This window comes from Copadichromis virginalis, linkage group LG13 (genome assembly GCF_057382275.1).
Source record: "Copadichromis virginalis isolate Kocher_CV1m ecotype Utaka linkage group LG13, C_Virginalis_male_GT1.1, whole genome shotgun sequence".
NCBI lineage: Eukaryota > Metazoa > Chordata > Actinopteri > Cichliformes > Cichlidae > Copadichromis > Copadichromis virginalis.
This window is the reverse complement of record NC_140630.1, coordinates 22,993,026-23,012,505: the sequence shown is the minus strand read 5'-3', so window position 1 is coordinate 23,012,505 and position 19,480 is coordinate 22,993,026. Positions and strand designations below refer to the sequence as shown.

Below are 19,480 nucleotides of genomic sequence, written 5' to 3'. Positions count from 1 at the left end.
AAAAATATTAATTATATCATTTAGCCCTACAAGGGTCGTAATTTAAGTCCTGCCATCGTTTCCTTTTGGATGTTTTTTGACCCCGAAGAGGAGGCTAATTCCTCTGACAGAAGCAGACATCGTGAAGATTTTAGCCCAGACAGGAAGTCAGTTTCAGCACTTTTTCCTTGAAAAGAACCCTTTCAGTCTGCCATGTGATGGTTTGTACTTCAATACATAGTTTATCCACTTTGACATTATAAGGAAAAAGCCTGAAATTGACAAAGAAGCAAAAAATAATTAAACTATTGGTACTTTATGTACCCCTAGTTCATCAACATTAATGTCCACATCTAAGCCCGGAAGACTGTAGTTCATGCTATTGTATGATGATGTATTATTGCCAGATAAATTAGGATGCTTAACTAGAAAAGTTTTGGAAGCAGCCAAATAGATGCCTATTAACAAAGAATGATTTTAGGGCTACACCATAAAATTAAATGGATCGGATTAAGAGACTGAATTCAGACCTCTTTGACTGTGAACTCTGGGAACTACATGACACAGTGCTCCATTACCCATGTCCCCCCTGCTGTGTTTGTGTGATGTTGCAGCTAGACTATTTTTGCAGCTGCATGTGAGCAGAGGATGAGGTTGCAGCATGGTGGGAGGATGGGAGGGGGGTGGCAGCATGGAACACTTTTGTAACAGACAGGAAATGTAGTTTGTTGTCCCACGACACTGTGCTGACTTCAGATCATTGTCTTTTTTTCATGTTTTGAAAAGAGTCTGTTACCTCTCCAGGAAAGTTGGACAATCAAAAACGGGGATTACATATGATGAATGTTTTGTTACAGCTGCAAAAACAAAGTGGTTACTACATCCCAGGGCCCTATTTCAGGAAACCGGTTTAGTGCAAACTCTGAGTAAGTTTACCCTGAGTTAACGAAAACTCTGGGTTTTCGGTTTCACAAAGCGAGTTTAGATTAATTCTGAGTGAGTTACTATGACGACACTCTGTGAAGCTAACCTGCCCCCTAGCAGGTTTACTTCAACTAACCCTGACTTTCTCCGCCTCTTTGTCAGAAACCTGACTGTAGGAAGTGTCAGACATGGCATGCCCCTTCCTTGAAGAGCCAGTAGATGTTGAAGCCCAAATTCTCCGCAGAGCTCTCCGGAGAGTGATTAGAGCGCGTTTGGACATTTTATCATTTCCTGATGATTTTCTGTGTGAACGTTACAGTTTTTCAGCACAATCTATAATTTATTTGAATAACATCTTCAGGCCATATATTGCTCATGTGACACATCGCGGACATTCTCTCAGTTCTGTACATATTATTTGTATCGCACTTCGGTTTTTTGCAAACGGGAGCTTTCTGTATAATATTGGTGACGCTGAGCACGTTTCCAAGACCCTTGTAGGGCTAAATGATATAATTAATATTTTTACAAACAAATCAATTCTCTGTTTTCAGGCCTAATCTATTAGGTTAGGGTTAGACCTCCACCTGTTTTTCGGGCCTCCGCTTTTTTTTCCTGTTGGCTATAACGGGTCACATTTGAGCATACAGAGTAAGCAAATATGTACTTGTAATGTGCTCAGATAATTTCAATAAGTGCTTACAGAAAGAAAATTAATGTAGCCTCTAACTGCAATTGATTTACATGGGACAAACAGACCAAGCACTATGGCTCATAATTAGCTGTCCATTACTATGATGAAATAATTTGTTAGTTTGAAATGCTACAGGGAACTATGTACCTGTACATTAATGCTGTGGAAAGACTTCCTGTTCACATAGTCTCCTTCATTTACTGAAGGAGCAATGATTGGAATGTGAGTGCCATCTGTACAGCCAATCACGCCTGGGAACCGTGAAAATAAATGTAAAATTTAAGTAGTAGTCCAAGTATCACCACATCATAAATTAAGTTTTGGTCATCCTGATACCTGCAATTTTGTGGAATCCCTCTTTGATAAATCTTGTGGGTCTATGACCGGGGAACACCACAGACGAGTACAGGAGACGTTTCAGTGCAACTGTAACATTCCTGACTGCCCGACAGACGGTAGCCTTGGAAACGTGCTCAGCGTCACCAATATTATACAGAAAGCTCCCGTTTGCAAAAAACCGAAGTGCAATACAAATAATATGTACAGAACTGAGAGGATGTCCGCGATGTGTCACATGCGTAATATATGGCCTGAGGATGTTATCCAAATAAATTATAGATTGTGCTGAGAAACGGTAACGTTCGCACAGACAATCATCAGGAAATGATAAAATGTCCAAACGCACTCTGATCACTCTCTCCCGGCAGAGAGCTCTGCGGAGAATTTGGGCTTCACGATCTACTGGCTCTTCAAGGAAGTGGCACGCCATGTCTGACACTTCCTACTGTCAGGTTTCCGACAAAGGGGCGGAGACAGTCAGGGTTAGTTGTAGTAAACCTGCTAGGGGGCAGGTTAGCTTCACGGCGTGTGTCGTCATAGTGACTCACTCAGGCTTCATCTGAACTCGCTTTGTGAAACCGAAAACCCGGAGTTTTCGTTAACTCAGGGTATACTTACTCAGTTTTTCCACTAAACCGGCTTCCTGAAACAGGGCCCAGGTCCTGAACACGTGTGTATGGCTGGATAATGTATCCTAGTGTGAACAGAAACCTTCATTGGTATGTTTGTGGTGTAATATGCCTACCCAGATTTTCTCTAAACCAGTTCCCTTGTTTTTTTCCCCAACAGAGTGATTTCCTCTTAACTAAACTGAATGGCTTTGATTTACTTTTTTTTTTCTTTCTTATTATAGAAGAAAAAGGGATACATTTTACAGTCGTCTGGAAGAACAGGAATTGTATGTTATCTCTCATTATCATTGAGCTTTTCTTCTTTCCTTTTGACATTCTGTAGACCGTCTTACTCATAATTACTCTCTGCTCAGGGTACACTGGTTTCTTCGTGTTTTTCCTGTTTTTTTTTTTTTTTCTTTTTTTTTAAACTCTTGATGGTTTGGCATTTTCCTTCTTCAGGCATTTCCTAGCACCAGGCTCCGACTCATTCTCCTCTCTTTGTCGCTCTCATGCTTTTGCCGTTGGGTGTCCCTGTCCTCTCTCACTGTCCTAATCGGATCTTTGTCTGCTAATCTGTGTATTGACCTCTTTATGAAGCACGGGCTTCTTCTGTGTGAGCACACCGCATGAGCAAGACACACAGGATGCTTGCGGGGAAAGGTAATACTTCCCTGATCTGTGGTTATTCATAGACAGGCCCTAACATGGAGCACCTACAGTGTAACCTGTGTACTAGACCTGGCATGTGCAAGAGGACTGATTTTTCCAGCGTCAGGCTCCTTACTCATTCCATCAGATTTCTTAGAATCCCGGGTGACGTCATCTTTTACAGTAGTATTGAACTCTAAGTAAAATAATAATTCCAGCAGAGTCTGAGTTCTCTTCATAATGATATATGTAAAATCAATTGCCATTTCCTCTCAGGGGCATGCATTAAATTCGTATAAAGTAAATAGATTTAGCAAGGACAACCTATGGCTCTGCTGGAAGAACTCCCCAAGTCTGTCTCTGGATTGTTGCTTTGTTTCTGTTTCTTCCTCTGTGAATGGTTTCTGCCGTGTCATTTTTATTGCACCATTTATTCTGACAGCAACGGTGCAAATAACCTGTAGCGCTTAGCTCCTAACACTGCATGAGATGTGGCTGCAGAGATTGTTTCTGAGGTTTACTGGTTTACCACCTTAAATCTGCTGTGAACCACACACAGCATTACCTTGGGTCAATCTCTTCAGATCATTTCACAGCGTGTTTGCTTTGTGTCATTACCTTTGCCACACTGAAGGTTTATCCTTTGTCCTGAAAGCTAGAGCTAATATCCTTGTATGGTATATGGTGATGTTGGGTAGTTGTGTAATGTCATGCAAATGCTGTGTGTTGTCTTTTTCATATAGCATGGTTTCTCCTACTACATCTGACATGCATGAACGCTATGAGCGCCTCACATCAGTCTCTAGCTCGGTGGATTTTGATCATAGAGACACAGTAAGTGTGCTATTGCTGCTGCATAATCTTGATGATAATAATAGTAACAATAATAAAACAGGAAAACTGGTACAACATTGTGAAATATGTGCTGTTCTTCTTTAGGGGTTCTGCGATTGGTTAACTTCTATATTCCGGATCAAGTGAGTCAGCCTGTTTTAAAGTCTATTTTATATAAAAGGTTGCAATTTTCTTTGTTCTGAATAATGATCAAGGTGTCCCCTGTTTTCTTTCTAAAGGGAAGACGAGATAAGGGAAAAGTGCGGTGACGATGCAGTGTATTACTTGTCCTTTCAGCGCCACATCATTGGCTTGTTAGTAGTGGTGGGCGTGCTCTCTGTTGGCATCATCTTGCCAGTGAACTTTTCTGGAAATCTGCTAGGTGAATAAGAGTAACATTTAAGAGGCTACATTTTATTTTAAATATTTACGATAGTTTTTCTCTAAATGTTTGACCAGTTTGCTGTTTTTGTTTATTTTATTTCTTTTCCTTTGGTTTTTGGTATTTTATCTTTATTCTGATTTGGGGTTCTTGTTGGGGTTTTTTTTTTGTTGGGGGGCGGGGTTGACCTTTTGACAACCTTCTCTGCTGCATAGATCTGCGCAGTTCTGTGACTGTTTTAGAAAACCTATAATGCACAGAACCAATGCAGTTGTTGGTGTTATATGTTACTGCAGACCAATGTTGTGTGTTACCAGTTATGTTCTTTCACTTGTGCGAGGATAGTCATTTGCTAAACTAACAGGTAATTGGTTACTAGGGTATAAGCACTTTTTAGATTTTTGGAAGGTCAGTAGTCAAACGATTCTTTTTCCTACAAAAAAAATGATCCTTTTACTTTTCTCCCAATTAAAACCACTTTCCACATTTCCTTGCTGTGTTCTGTGCAGAGGTTGCTTTTCAATCAAGTGATTCTCTTGCTTCGCTTTTTCTTTCCACAGAAAACAATGCCTATAGTTTTGGGCGAACCACTATAGGAAATCTCGGAGCAGAGTGAGTAACGGAGCGTCCCTTTTATACAGCATAAAATGCTATTAAAGAAGTTAATTGGGTCTTCCCTTTGTGCCACTAATCAAATCCTTTTTACATTCTGTTTTTCAAGTAACGCACTACTGTGGCTGCACACCATCTTTGCATTTCTTTACTTGTTACTCACGGTGTACAGCATGAGACGGCACACATCCAAAATGCAATACAAGGAGGATGACCTGGTGGGTGGCACGGTTTCAGAAAACCATGTTTGGATACACGTCAGTCTGTGTGGTGTTAGTGATTGTCGCTTTTTTTTTCATCTCCATGTAGGTTAAACGCACTTTATTCATAAATGGGATCTCCAAATATGCAGAAGAAAAGGAGATAAACCAGCACTTTGAGTAAGGATTTTGCCCCCAGCTCCACGGTTAATTTTAACTATAATGAGACTTTATCTGTGTATATAAATGGTACAGTACTTTGGTGTCATGGCTGCTTTGCAGTAACTCTATTAAGTTAGATGAGAACCATTCCTTTTTCTGTTAAGAGTTGCATCGTCATGGCTTTTAAGGTTAGGATCAGACAATGGCAGGACTGTATGTGTAATTCTCCGTAATAGAAGGCAGATGAGCAGAATTAAGTAAGACACGTGCCACAGTGGTTTAAGATTGAGATTGGGGTGGTTTGGCTCAGATCCTACCTGACCAAACAGTATTAACTGCAATTGTATATGTGTCCCCGGTATTTTGACTTGCAGATGCTATTGTAATATTTGAAAAGTCCCTGTGCTGATATAAGGAATGTGTTATGAATCGTTGTACTTTAAAATGGACTCATTTTGTCTCCTTCTCTGCCCTTGGTTCACAGGAAGGCATATAATTGTCGTGTACTGGAAACTCGTCTCTGTTACGATGTAGCCAATTTGATGTATCTTAGCACTGAAAGGTAACAATGTTTTAACCAAATATGTGTTTGCGTGTTTGAAGATCTTCAGTAATCCTAATTGCTGATGCGTTAATTTCAGGAAAAAGACAGAACGCAGTAAGAAATTCTTTATTGACCTGAAGACACAGGGGAAGATTACCATGGTCAACCCAAAGCCCTGTGGACACCTGTGCTGTTGTATCGTTAAAGGGTGTGAACAGGTGAGTATAACTTTACCTTAAAACAGTGCATTCTAATACTGGTGTAGCTTATGTCGAAACATAATGTATGAAGTGTGGACTCTGTAGTGAGATCAGTTGAATAGGTATGGGTATGAACTGAATCTTTTTGATCAGGTTAAAAGTTCATGGTTTTTCCACTGCTCCTTCATGAAGCTATGGGACTGTGTAACCCCTTAACACACTAAATGGCTTTTACTGGTTAAATGCAACAGTTTCACATTGGTAAATGGCCTGTATTTGTATAGCGCTTTACTAGTCCCTAAGGACCCCAAAGCGCTTGACACATTCAGTCATCCACCCATTCACACAGTAATCCCAGTGTATCCCAGTAAACCATTAAAAAATATCACTTTTTTTTTTTTTTTTTTTGTCTTTCATAGGAAGAGGCAGTGAGCTTCTATACCCGTTTGGAGGCAAGCTTAAAAGAACAATGCAGGAAGGAGAGGGAGAAGATCAACTCGAAACCTTTAGGAATGGCTTTTGTCACCTTCGAGGATGAAGGCACAGCTGCAATGTACGTACGCTTACCCTCATGGGAAAATAAATGTATATGTGTCTGCTGCATTGTTTTTGAACTGACAAGCTCTTTGGCTCATTACCCAACGATCTCTGTTCCCAGAATTTTAAAGGACTTCAATGCCTGCAAGTGTCATGGCTGTCAGTGCCGTCGTGAGCCCAGAAGCTCTATATTCAGCGGCAAACTGCATACACAAAAATGGACCATCGCCTATGCCCCTGATCCACAAAATGTTTACTGGTAAGAACACATTTAAGTAACAAGTGCTGCTGCTGTTCGTAACTGTTTATTCATAACGCTCTTAACTGATTAATTTGATTCAGTACCATTACTTACCCATATAAGGCGACGGGATGTGGGGAAGTAATAATAAGGTTTCTGGGTGAAATAGAAGTCACAAAGACAGGGTGGGTGGAAGGGAACTAAAACTGAGGTTTTATTTTATCAGCCGTTCTACTCTAAGAAAATCAGCCAAGGCACATCTGCTACTAAGCAACTGTGGCTTGCTTAGTGGGGTGAGATCTACACAACACCCCCACACAGCAAAACCACAGTAGGGCTGCTTGGGATGTAATGAGTCCATTTTTCAAAAAAAATACTACCTCACTCCAGATGAGCTATTGTTTTTTAAGCTGCAGTATCAGTTTACCAGCCAGCTGTGTCCGTAACTGCAGGTCATCAGACTGTGTCAGTCTAACCGCTGTATAACCTTTATCCCACAGGGATCATCTGTCACTGGGAGGATTGAAGTGGTGGCTCCGCTGCTTGTTAATCAACAGTATCCTCTTCATCCTCCTCTTCTTTCTCACCACTCCTGCCATTATCATCTCCACCATGGACAAGTTCAATGTTACCAAACCAGTGGAGTACTTAAATGTGAGCGTCCCAAAATTTGAATGCTTGATTAAATTTTAAGTTATAAGCATATTCATGTTTTTCTCTTAGCATTTGAGTTCAAGGCATAACAAGTCTGCATCCTAATACAGAAGCACGTGAATTCACCTGTTTAGTTACATAAACATATCCTCGTCTGTCTGATCTGTTCCTCAGAATCCAATCATCACCCAGTTCTTCCCCACCCTCCTCCTGTGGTCTTTCTCTGCCTTACTTCCTACTGTCGTCTACTACTCTGCCTTCTTCGAAAGGCACTGGACCCGGTACGGTTTAAATTCTCTGCGGTCAACAGTATTTGAGTTATGTAGTCTTTATTTTAAGTTTAAAGTGATTTGGTGTATTGCATAAATTAATGTGTTCACCTTTTTATTTGGTTGTATAGGTCAGGAGAAAACAGGACTACGATGCATAAATGCTACACTTTCTTGATCTTTATGGTCCTGTTGTTGCCCTCTCTTGGACTCACCAGGTAAAGTATGTTTTTATTTTGCGCTGCCCAGCAGTACAAGCATCTGAAATATTTCAGATAATTAATTTCATTTCCTGTTTCTTTGCAGTTTGGATGTTTTCTTCCGGTGGCTTTTTGACAAAAGTTTCTTGCAGGAAGCTAAAATAAGATTTGAGTGAGTAGTGTACGGCACAGTGCTATGCTATTATATATAGAGCAGTATGTGATTTGAATGTATTTAATATTTATATCAGTCCTTTAGCAATACCAAAAACATCTTGAATTAATCTGTAATGAAACTGAATCCTGCAATAATTTTCAAAGCTCATTTTAGTATTTTTGATGATTGCTTCTTTTTTCTTTGCTTTTTAGGTGTGTTTTCCTTCCTGACAATGGAGCCTTCTTTGTAAACTATGTCATAGCATCTGCATTCATCGGTAATGCCATGGACTTGCTGAGGATTCCTGGTTTACTGATGTACATGATCCGCCTCTGTCTGGCTCGCTCTGCAGCTGACAGAAAGAATGTCAAAAGGGTTAGTAAGACCATATGATGGGAATAAGGGCACAGAAGGGTAGATGCACTATGTGCAGTGCTCTTAATGTGAAAAGATATTTACATAAATGTCTTGGGCTTTTGGAGTATTGCTGACATGAGATACTTGACTAGTTAGAAAAATTTTCTCTGACAATTTTCATATTGGATCAAATGTTTGAGTAATATTTTAAATCGCCTGGTGTGATTGCGGTTGTTTCACTGCCACTTTTATGTTTGTACTGTGTGCTGAAATACAATGGTGAAAACTATGTAATCCAACCTTTTTATAACAACTGTCGATTATTACTCAAAGAAAAAAAAAAAAAGCCACATTTGGTAGTTAAAATGTTTGTTTTAAGTTGGCTTGTTGTCTCTTTATAGCACCAGGCTTATGAGTTCCAGTTTGGGGCAGCTTATGCCTGGATGATGTGTGTCTTCACTGTGGTTATGACCTACAGCATAACCTGCCCAATCATAGTCCCTTTCGGTGAGTTCTGCTGTTTAATAGCCCCGCTAGCTTGCTCCTGTTTCACTTTAACATGGTTTGCTGATTAAATTACAGCAGGATAAACATGTAGAGGACAGACAGCATGCAGTGATTCAGTTCTTTATACAGTGGCTTATCGGCAGGCCTAATTGGATTAGCTTTACTGATTGGCTTGCCTCTGTTCCCTGTGCAGGGCTGATGTACATGCTGCTAAAACACCTAGCAGACAGATACAACATGTATTATGCATATCTGCCATCTAAATTGGACAAGAAGATCCATTCTGGAGCTGTAAACCAAGTGGTGGCTGCTCCTATCCTCTGCCTGTTTTGGCTTCTCTTCTTCTCCACTGTTCGCTCGGGTAGGAAGACGACTCCACCTAGAGGCCACTCTGGTCCTTAACACATGCCTGGTGTTATTTATGAAAGACAGATCCCAGTGCAATAAATGTCTCTCCCGGTTCTTTCCTCCAGGGTTTTCAGCCGCAACATCCATGTTTACATTTGTGGTTTTGATCATCACAATCATCATTTGCCTCTGTCACGTCATCTTTGGGTATTTTAAATATTTCAGCGCTCACAACTACAAGGTTGGTAGATGGTCACTTTTTATAGCGTATTGCTGTTTAGAATCATGCTGATTAGCCATTCTAGTGTTTTACTCTAGTCTCATGCTCAACTACTTTCAATGTGTGTTTTCTCTGTCAGATTGAAACAGAGGCTGTGGACGGATCGGAAAATGGAGACTCAGCGTGTCCTTCTGCTGCCAACAAGGCAGCGGTATGTATTCAGTGGTTTATCAATGTCAACATGAACCTCAGAGCATCCTGTTAAAAAGCAGGATGCTCTGCCAAAGCCTTTAGTAGCTGAAGTCAAAAACAAAGGACAAAGATGGGTAACATATAGTTTTAATGCACAATTGTGCTTTTTCAGTGCATGTGGAGCAATGTTAGTTTACAGATGAATTATGGATGGGGTGAGATTGTGAAGAACTTCACTACAGCAGGCTGTACAACCAAAATTATCTAACTTGCTTGATTTTGAAATTGATACTGTAGCTATATCTGTTAGGAGGCTGAAGGGTGGCAGTGGCAGGTGCTAGTATTTTTAATGATGGCAAAACACATCCATATATGAAGACAAGATGCATGCATCAAACAGAATCTGTTAAGAAACCTACCTATCCAAGACCACGATTGCCAAAGAGATATACTCCCGTTGTCCCCTGCATGTCCAAAGACATGCAGTTAGTGGGGTACAGTTAATCAGTAGGCCAGCGTGTTAGCATGGTGGTTAGCACTGTTGCCTCACAGCAAGAAGGCCCTGAGTTCAATTCCACCATCAGGCAAGGGTCTTTTTTTGTTTGCGTGGGTTCTCTCTGGGTACTCTGGCTTCTTCCCACAGTCCAAAGACATGCAGTTAGTGGAGATGGGTTCATTGGAAACAGTAAATTGCCAATAGTTGTCTGTGTTAGCCCTGCGACAGACTGACATCCTGTCCAGGGTGTACCCTGCCTCTCACCCTATAGTAGCTGGGATGGGCTCCAGCCCCACCCACAACCCTGACAAGGTTAAACGGAAGAGACAAAGGGAGTATAATCAGCATGCTTCTTGTTTAACAATACATTTCAGTTAAGGATAAATTAGGAAAAACACACACATATGGTAGAACCTGTAGAACCAAGCTTTAAAAAAACAAAAAACCTTGTAGAGAAACATAAAGATGAGTACCAAACTGTAATACTCTTTTATTTCTGACTGTCCCCTACAGCAAATGTACATTGCTGAGGTACTACAAGAGCCAAATTCAGATGAGACTGGTTCTGGCAGCGGTGAGGACGACGGCCAGGGGTCCTCACAAGACGAGGAAATAATCAGTGTTGACAATGGCTTAAATGAAGCCTTTCAGTCTGGTGAGGACAGCCTAATTGATAATGAAGTGCGGCAATGATTGCACCTGGGAATAGAAAGCCAAGTCACTTTAGGAGCCCACTGACTGAGTGAATTAAATGAGGAACTGAACCAACGGTTCTCCGAAACATCTCATCCTCCTTGGGGGACCTTCCACTAACATAAGCACCCTGCCCTGTCTACTAAGAATTAAACGGACTGTCGCACAAAGACTCTCACATTTCCTTTACTGGGCCTCGCCAGGCCGCATCCTATGTGTACCTACTGGAGAAGGAATCTACTCTGGCATCGAAAGGGTAGCAACATCTTCGTGCTCCTGACGCAACTGAGGCACACCCCAGTCGCTTTCTCTGGACCAATGGAAAGAAGACATTAATGCATAAGGAAATCATTGCCTTGTCTTGTAAGGGGAGTTACCTTGGTATTGCACCCGAATGACAGGACCAGTACGCTCCACTTTCACTAAGGTACTGCAGTATGGCATGCAGCTTCAAAAACGTGGAGAGATTTCTCCCATAATTGCTAACTGCACTAGATGTTTTCAGAAAATAAGAAGATTAGGAGAGATGAGCGCATGAGATGATGGGAGCAGCCTTTATGCCAGATAGTGCTATCAGTCCAGATGAGATGGTCTCACATGATTCTTCCAGTTCCATAGAAGCCTTGAAAAACTGGGGAAAAAAATGCTACTTAACACTCCAGGAAGCTTTGACACTGTACAGCTATTAAAAAAAAAATCTCTGGATTTGTAAAATAGCCTTTTTTTCGACATGTATTTATTGGTAGGCATGGAGTTTTTAACGCTGTCATGCTTTACACACCCTTTAAGCTGTGGAAGAAGATAATTCATGTCTCAGCACACTACACTGATAATGATCTTAGTTTCTGGGTCTGAACCTTTTGTTGGGACTGCAGTTGGAATGCTGCTACTAATGCTGCCTCCAAATAAAAAGGGGGGAAACCTTTGCACGGTTGCTGCAGAAGGACCAGAGCTGAGAGCCTGTGGAAGGTCTAGCTATGAGGAAGGAGAGAAAGGCCTTTTTGGTTCCCCCTTCCCCGGGTCAGTTTTAGATGATGCTGACTGTGCTTCTGTACGCGTTGTTCTCGTTTCCTTTTTGTTTACGTTTTCCTGTAAGTTGCTTGAAATTAAGATTTAGTTCAGGTGGCTGCCATTTTTCTTCTTTTGTCCTGTCAGGCCCTCTTTAATGTCAATGTTTATGTAGACACTTTATCATGCCGATAGCTTATTTTAAGTTTCTGTAGTCAATGAGGAGAGATTAGGGGTGTAGACTGTTCTTTTTTTTTTTTTTTTTTTTTCTTCGATAACACTAAATAATGGGCAAGATTTAACTATAACAGTTACAGATTTTTTTTTTTTTTGTGTCGTACTTGTCTTTAATAGGAAAGAGGGGATTGTGAAGGAATCGAGTTTGACCCAGAAGTGTCTGTGAGCATATAGACATGCTCTAAAAGACCACATTTGATCAAGAAACGCAGCAACTCTAATCAGAATACTTTAACAACATTGCAACACTACGAGCTACCCTATGAAATATTTAAAAAATGAAGAACATTTATGATAAAAGGCAAAGCACAACTGCTGTCTGTTGACTTAATGATATGGGATCATATTAAAACACGTTTTGTACCAGCTTTTGGAACCATAGACAAAATAAATGTGCGCTAACTGATCTTCCACTTGTATGACTGATGGAGAAGGGCACATCTTGGTGTATTTGTACCACGTATAGGTTCATCATCATGGTACTAACAAGACAATTGTATGACACCGCTGATTCCTGTGCTCTTTGCATCACGATTAGGTGATTTCGTTTGGTTTTTGTTTGTTTGTTTTTTAAATATACCTCTGAGCTGGCTTGAACTGTCTGAATGTGTCAGCACAGGTAACACATCTTTTCCAGTAACTCTAATCTCAGTTCAACTAACATTTCCATGTCTCCACTAAGCACTGGATGTAGTTAAATATATCGTATTTGGTGAGATAAAGGTAGGATACGAGTGGTTCTGTATTTAAGCAACTTTAATGGGACGGTTCTCTCACTAAGCCAGATGTTTTATACTGTATTCAACCTTACTGCTGTCCAGCCCAGTGCTCTTGTATTTAATTTGCTTATAGATCTACGTTTGTTAGTCTCATGGTTTCAGTGATTTCTGTAATGATGGATTTTTCTTTTGTACTATCTTTGTAAGATCTGTATAAACTTAATGCAAATAATGGGGTTGTAATTTTTTTTTTTAAACAGCAGATCTCTAACGGAGGTTGTGGGCTTGTTTGTCTCTGCATCTCAAAAAGTGCACAGTCACAATGTTTTGTTTGTTCTGTTTGTGCTTTGCCTTTTTTAGGTTTAGATCATTCTAGATATTGAGAGTAACAATGGCATATCTCAACATTCGACTTACTCGTTTATCATTCTTTCCATTGGTCTGTCTGTACAGACATATTCTGTACTTCCCCTGAGTTCATTCAACAATAAATGTGTTTAATCAGCTTAGTTGATGATAAGAGTTTCTGTTCAATCGTCCAGTGGTAGAGGAATTTAAAGTAATATCTTTCTGATATTATAATTTTATTTTATTCAGTTGCACATGAAAGCTGAATTTGTGTTCAGTTCTATACAATCGGGGTTTTGCTGTTGCAGGTTTATTTGGTCAATTAGCAGCAGCTTCATTAGTTATACCTCACTGGTACTGGGTTGGACCCCCTTTTGCCTTCAGAATTGCTTTAATTCTTCGTAGCACAGATTCGGCAAGGTGCTGGAAACATTACTCAAAGGTTTTGGTCCGTGTTGACGTGATAGTGCTGTTTAAATGGATTAGTTGGTACCAGAGTGTGCCCAAAAAAATACACCACCACCACCTCTGAGCCTTTGATATGAGACGGGATGGGTCCATGCATTCACGTTGTTTATGCCAAATTCTAACTCTACCATCCAAATGTTTCAGCAGAAATCAAGACTCGCCAGCGGGCAACCTTTTTTTTTTTTTTTTTTCCTTCTTTTATTGTCCAATTTTGGTGAGCCTGTGCAAACTGTAGCCTCAGTTTCCTGTTCTTAGCCGACAGAAGTGACGCCCACTTTGGTCTTGTGCTTGCTGTAACGTGTGGTTATTTTAGCTGCTACTGCTTTCCTGTCAGCTCGAAGCAGCCTGGTCATTCTCCTTTTGAGCTCAGACATCAACAAAACATTTTCATTTAGAGAACTGCTGCTCACTTCTCGTTTTCTGACCATTTTCTGTAAACCCCAGAGATGGTTATTCAGCCATTTCTGAAACACTCAAACTAAAGCACCTTTCTGTCTCAATCTGTTTCTCACTTTTGAACTGTATGGCAGGCCAATACAGAAAATAACATATTAATTAAATGTGTAGTGAATTAATTTAAATTGAAAATGAATAAATATTTAAATAATTAAACATCTGTTCATTTCATTTATAAGAATTATTTCCAATTTCAATGAATAAATGAAATTTAATTCTTTAATTTGTATGTAATTTATTTTGGCACTTGTGGCCCTCTATACATTTTCTTGTGTTTTACTCTCTCTTTTGATAGCGTGTTTTAATTGTTGCACAGTGCTTTATTTTAATAGCAATTGACATAAAACTTACAAACTTTACTTACGTACTAAACTATATTAGTGGTATGCAAAAAGGAGTGTATCGACTTCTTATGTAACCTGTCCTGCCAGTGACCTACACTCCCTCTTCTTCCATCAGGAGCCTCGCGTTGTGAAGGAATTCGTCTTTAACACACTCACTGTGCTCTTTATAGTGTCCACTTAGTGTGGTCTGGGAGTACTTTGTTGAGATTGAGATTTTACTCCAAACTGAAAACGGGTGGTGAACAATTGCGCAATCGAAGCCCTAAAAGATGCAATTAACGCCTTTGTTGTCCTACAGTGTAGGATGGGCGCGTAAAACCTCTCCAGAAAATACCTTTTAACCCACCCTGTCAAAACCGGCCTGGGTTATGTTTAACTGGGGCACAGAGGAATGGAGTTTTGCTTCCACTCAGGTTGCAGTTCTCGCTGTCGGACACTTGGTGCTGCTGCTTGGGAAGCAGCTGTGTAGCAAACGAGGGGGGCGGCCACGGCGGTGCGACGTGGAAAGGCAGAACAGCATTCTGGTGTTGTCTGATGGTAGAGATTAAACTCCAGCGACCCAATGAGAACGCACACCGTCCCGGATCTCAGTAGGAGCTAACGCTGAAATGAAAGCAAAGGGGCGAACCGGGTAAATACTTGTGTTAGGAAGAAGTCGTCGCCATGGACGGAGGGCTGATTATTACATTTATATCTGTGGCGATGTTTGTAGGCTCCTTTCTCCTCGGATTCATCCCACTGTTGTTCAGACTGTCTGAGGTAAGTGATTTCCCACAGTCTTTGTTTATAGCGGACTGTCTGGATCTACTTCATCTTGTCTTATTTGTTGTGCCTTCATAATGTGCAAGGCTGTTGTTTTGGAAACTTGCTGAACAACTAGAACTTGTGAGGGGAATCTCAGTCATCTGCTGAAATCACGTGTCTTAACCCTAGAAAAGCCTGCAGTTCGTTTCCATCCTGGGGGCAGGTCTGCTGTGTGGGACAGCGCTGGCCATCACCATCCCAGAGGGAGTGGGTTTGCTGGAAGACTCGTGGAAAGGTGAGCAGGAAAGCTCAAACATGCACATGACAACGAAGCAGAATGGTTGCTGTGCAAGCTTTGTGTTTATGTGGGTGTGCTAACCCACCAAATTTGCATGTGTTTGATTGTAGGCAGGTGGCAGATGAAAAAGCTGCTCTCTGTAAAAACAACAAAAACAAGCTCATCAAAAGCTCTTTCTGTTCTTCATCTTCCGTCTCCAGCGTCATCCTCTGATGTGTCATCCGGTCTAAATTCCAGTAAAGAAAATGGGACCGTGGCAGAGAGAGGCCCACCTCGGTTCCTCATTGGGGTGGCTTTGACGCTCGGGTTCACCTTCATGTTTGTCGTCGATCAGATAGGAAGCTACCTTTCCACACGCGGCAAGTTATCAGAACTCTCACGCCAGCTTTACATTGCAGAGTGTTGCCGCCACAGATTTGTTAACCACCTCAGCGTGTGCGATGTCTAATTTCAGACCAGACGACTTGTTTGTCCAACAGCGTCCACTTCACAGCCACGTTGGGCCTGGTTATTCACGCTGCAGGTACGTGACACAGCCAAACCTCTCCTCTGCATATTTATTCTCTTGCTTTTGCTTGAGACGCACTGTTTCACTGGCTTCGAGGTCACAGGGGTGGAAAGTTTATAAGGAAACGTTCCTTATGCCCCCGTGTGACTCAGCATGTGATTCTGCAGCACAGCCTGCAGGATCTAACTTTACAGTTATTTAAACGGGGACAACCAAGCTTGACAGCAGTCACAAATCAAACAACAATCATCCATGATGCAGATCTTAAAGACCGGAGACCTATACAAATCCACATAAAAGAAGTAGCTGTACCATAGAGTAATAATCTCTTTGTTTGCTTTTAGCTGATGGATTTGCTCTGGGTGCTGCTGTGGCTACAGGTCAAGTGACAGTACAAGTTGTAGTGTTTTTTGCTGTGATTCTGCACAAGGTGAGAGAACGGCTCATTGAAATGAACAGATGTCTGGGTGACGAGCACGATGCCATTGACCGTCTTTCCCGTCTCCTGTTTAGGCGCCCGCCGCTTTTGGCTTGGTCTCCTTTCTGATGCACGGAGGCCTCGAGAAGAAGTTCATTCAGGGACACTTACTGGCCTTTTCAGCTGCAGCGCCTATAGTTGCTATTGCCACTTACTTCATATTATATGCAGTAAGAAAGCACAATCTGACTGTCGTGTCTGCTTGAAAGGAGATGCATTAAATCCCAGTGACTAGACGGTTGCTGGGTCTGAGTTATTTAACTTGATGTGTGCTGTGTCTGCAGTCTGGAAGCTCATCTGAGAATCAGCTCAGTGCAACGGGAGTGGGAATGCTCTTCTCAGCGGGGACGTTTCTCTATGTGGCCACGGTGCATGTTCTCCCTGAGATCAGCAGCAGCAGGACTGATGAGCTGCCCTTGGACTCCGAGCAGCAGTCTGGAGCCGAAGCCCACCAGCAGAGACACTTGGGGCTCCTGGAGAGCCTCACCCTCATCATCGGTGTGGGGCTTCCGATGTTGCTGGCCCTCGGACTGCACGATGACTAAAAGAAAACATGAGGGCAATTTATTTTAAAAGGGGGTGAAAGGAAAACTCTGAGGACCTGTACTGTATGCCACAATGATCAGAGGACAAAACAGGCTTTGACAGAGTCTACCTTGGTCCTCTTATTTCAGTGTAACTTGGATTTGTGTCAGGCTATTGTTTGGGTGTCAAAAAGCTTTCCGGGAGGTGATAAAGAATCGGGTAACTATAGTTTCATAGCTGAATTGAGTTTCCATTCAGAGGAAGCAGAAACAGTTCTCATTTGTTGCCACGGTCCGCTGAAGGTATGTTGAGGTATTAAATATCCTGAAAGGTGAATAGATTTACAGGAACAACCAAATAATTCGATACTCTCTCACCTAGAAAATAAGGTCTCTAGGGCGTACACTTTATATTATTATATTTTACGGCTAAGAGTTTGAAAATATGGCCGGATTTTCAGATTATAAATGTGCAATAATACAAACTACAAAGTTTTTTTTTTATAATGTTGTTTGTCTGAGTTGGTTTATGGTGGGGATCGTGTTGAGTGAGAGGCAGCCTGGACAGGTTACCGTCTGTCTGCTATCACAGAGGCGCGGGCCAACTGTTCGCACTCACAGCTGCAGCTAACGCTAATTTAGAATCATCTCTCTGACTGAGCATTCATGCTTGTGCAGTGTGGAATAAGGCTGGGACAAAACCAGGGACACGCGGAGAACATCCAAACACAGAAAAGGGGCAAAGGTTTGAACCTCTCAATGTGAAGTGATAATAACTGCAGCCAAATGAGAAGACCAACCGGTAAACTGGTCCAGCAACTCTCATGTTAGGTGATACGTTAGACGGAGACGGGTTCCTGGCAGCAGGTGAGGTACGTATCAAGAACTATCAAGCAGATTCTGGAGGTTACAGATGTTTTATTGACTCACTGCCAGTTAGAGCAATTTTTACCTTTACTTTCCTTCTTTCAGCTCCTTTAGTGTGTGCAACATGTGAAATATTGAAACACGTGAAATGTCTTCTGGTTTTATAATGGCTTATTTATTTACTTTATACTTGATTCTTTTTTGTTTTCGTCACACAACGCTGTACATTGCTGCATCGACTGACCTAAAGCTTGTTTACTTATGTTTAACGTGTGGAGCAGAATTCCCCTTTTAACAGCTACACTAAATATCTTGAGATTGAATTTTAATTTCATAGTTTTTGTATTGTAAACCAAAGTTAAGATATTTTACACTTAAATTTGTCCTTTATTCATTAAGCTCTAAACACAGTTCATGTATGAACCCATATGAAAACACATGCACAGGTTAGAGACCAATTAGGTTTGCATCAATGTAACCCATCTGCTCTACAAACCTTTGGAAGTGACCACAGAAGACATGACAAAGGAGTATTAGCCAAAAGGAAGGTTTTTGGGTTTATAAATGACAGGCCACCAAATACCCTGATTCAACCGAGGACTTGGATTTTAACTACTTTAAAAAAAACTTTGTCTTCAAGAATGCCTTAAATCACTGTCTGTGGTTGATGCTGTCTAGTGTTGCTTATTAAATTTTTGTTTGTCTGATAAATATTGATGACTCCTGTTTCCTCCTACTGGTGGAAAATTCCACTCTGACCCTCGGTGGAAGCTTGCCATTGGTGGAACACCACTAGAATAAAATCCAGTGTTTTTATGAACTCCCTGATCAGGGCTCATTTGCTGGAGTTTTTTTTTTTTTTAAGTTGAACACCATGCCATGAGAATAAAGATTTCTTTACTATTGTCTGAAAAGAGAGTTCCTTGGAGTTCTTTGATGATTTGTCCTACATGTGACCCCAATTTGAATACAGGAAGTGCTCCCGTTTACAGTTCATGTAATTATTAAAAATGTGCCACACATGATCACGCTGCTAATGGTGAAATCAAACATCTGTTATGGCCTAGCATTAAAGTGATACAGCGTTGTTCTGTTTGAATCTTGCACGTAATAAAAATCTTCAAGTGGTATAAAGATTTTATAACACACAGTAGTCAGACTAACAGGAAAACAGGCAACACCGTGGTCTAGCAAACATTAACTCTTGCCTCGTGTCCTCATAGCTCATTCAGAGCATTGCAGTAGGACTGCACTTTGATTCCTTTCCAACCTCTGCAGACTATCCCCTCCCCTCTTATTTGCAGTCTACTAACAGCTAAACGCTCTAGCCATCAATCTTTAAGTGCCGGATGGTTATATTTGTTGTCACTAGTTGAATGTGGGTTGCATATAATGTGTTGCTACACAATCAATCTCATCTCAGGCTTAAGAACTAGCCAGGGGTCAAATATAAATGAATACACTGCTGTGAAGTACTG

At 41.2% G+C, this 19,480-nt stretch overlaps 2 protein-coding genes across 4 annotated transcripts in view; both read left to right on the top strand.

The window, feature by feature from the left end:
* Positions 1–13,476, top strand: part of tmem63ba (transmembrane protein 63Ba) — a 25,060-nt gene extending 11,584 nt beyond the window's left edge. Inside the window, exons 4-24 of one of the 2 annotated variants that reach the window (XM_085478068.1) lie at positions 2,790–2,834; positions 3,942–4,032; positions 4,138–4,175; positions 4,272–4,414; positions 4,975–5,026; positions 5,136–5,244; positions 5,336–5,406; positions 5,873–5,950; positions 6,030–6,150; positions 6,552–6,685; positions 6,791–6,928; positions 7,411–7,564; positions 7,739–7,845; positions 7,965–8,051; positions 8,140–8,205; positions 8,403–8,565; positions 8,949–9,054; positions 9,248–9,415; positions 9,528–9,643; positions 9,762–9,833; positions 10,824–13,476. In XM_085478068.1, coding sequence (XP_085334194.1) covers positions 2,790–2,834; positions 3,942–4,032; positions 4,138–4,175; positions 4,272–4,414; positions 4,975–5,026; positions 5,136–5,244; positions 5,336–5,406; positions 5,873–5,950; positions 6,030–6,150; positions 6,552–6,685; positions 6,791–6,928; positions 7,411–7,564; positions 7,739–7,845; positions 7,965–8,051; positions 8,140–8,205; positions 8,403–8,565; positions 8,949–9,054; positions 9,248–9,415; positions 9,528–9,643; positions 9,762–9,833; positions 10,824–11,003 — 2,239 coding nt within the window. In that variant the 3' untranslated portion in view covers positions 11,004–13,476. The remainder of the gene's footprint in view (positions 1–2,789; positions 2,835–3,941; positions 4,033–4,137; positions 4,176–4,271; positions 4,415–4,974; positions 5,027–5,135; positions 5,245–5,335; positions 5,407–5,872; positions 5,951–6,029; positions 6,151–6,551; positions 6,686–6,790; positions 6,929–7,410; positions 7,565–7,738; positions 7,846–7,964; positions 8,052–8,139; positions 8,206–8,402; positions 8,566–8,948; positions 9,055–9,247; positions 9,416–9,527; positions 9,644–9,761; positions 9,834–10,823) is intronic. The other variant, XM_085478069.1, reaches the window with a different exon arrangement.
* LOC146695699 (zinc transporter ZIP9) lies at positions 11,372–19,480 on the top strand. 2 transcript variants are annotated; one of them, XM_085478074.1, is made up of 7 exons: positions 11,372–11,430; positions 15,517–15,622; positions 15,826–15,984; positions 16,080–16,148; positions 16,478–16,563; positions 16,647–16,781; positions 16,896–19,479. In XM_085478074.1, exons 1-7 carry the CDS (start codon positions 11,398–11,400, stop codon positions 17,154–17,156), a joined length of 849 nt encoding a protein of 282 aa, XP_085334200.1. In that variant the 5' UTR covers positions 11,372–11,397; the 3' UTR covers positions 17,157–19,479. The 2 variants fall into 2 exon arrangements, with proteins under 2 accessions (XP_085334200.1, XP_085334199.1); XM_085478073.1 differs by lacking the exon at positions 11,372–11,430 and adding an exon at positions 13,964–15,342 and having other exon boundaries at positions 16,896–19,480.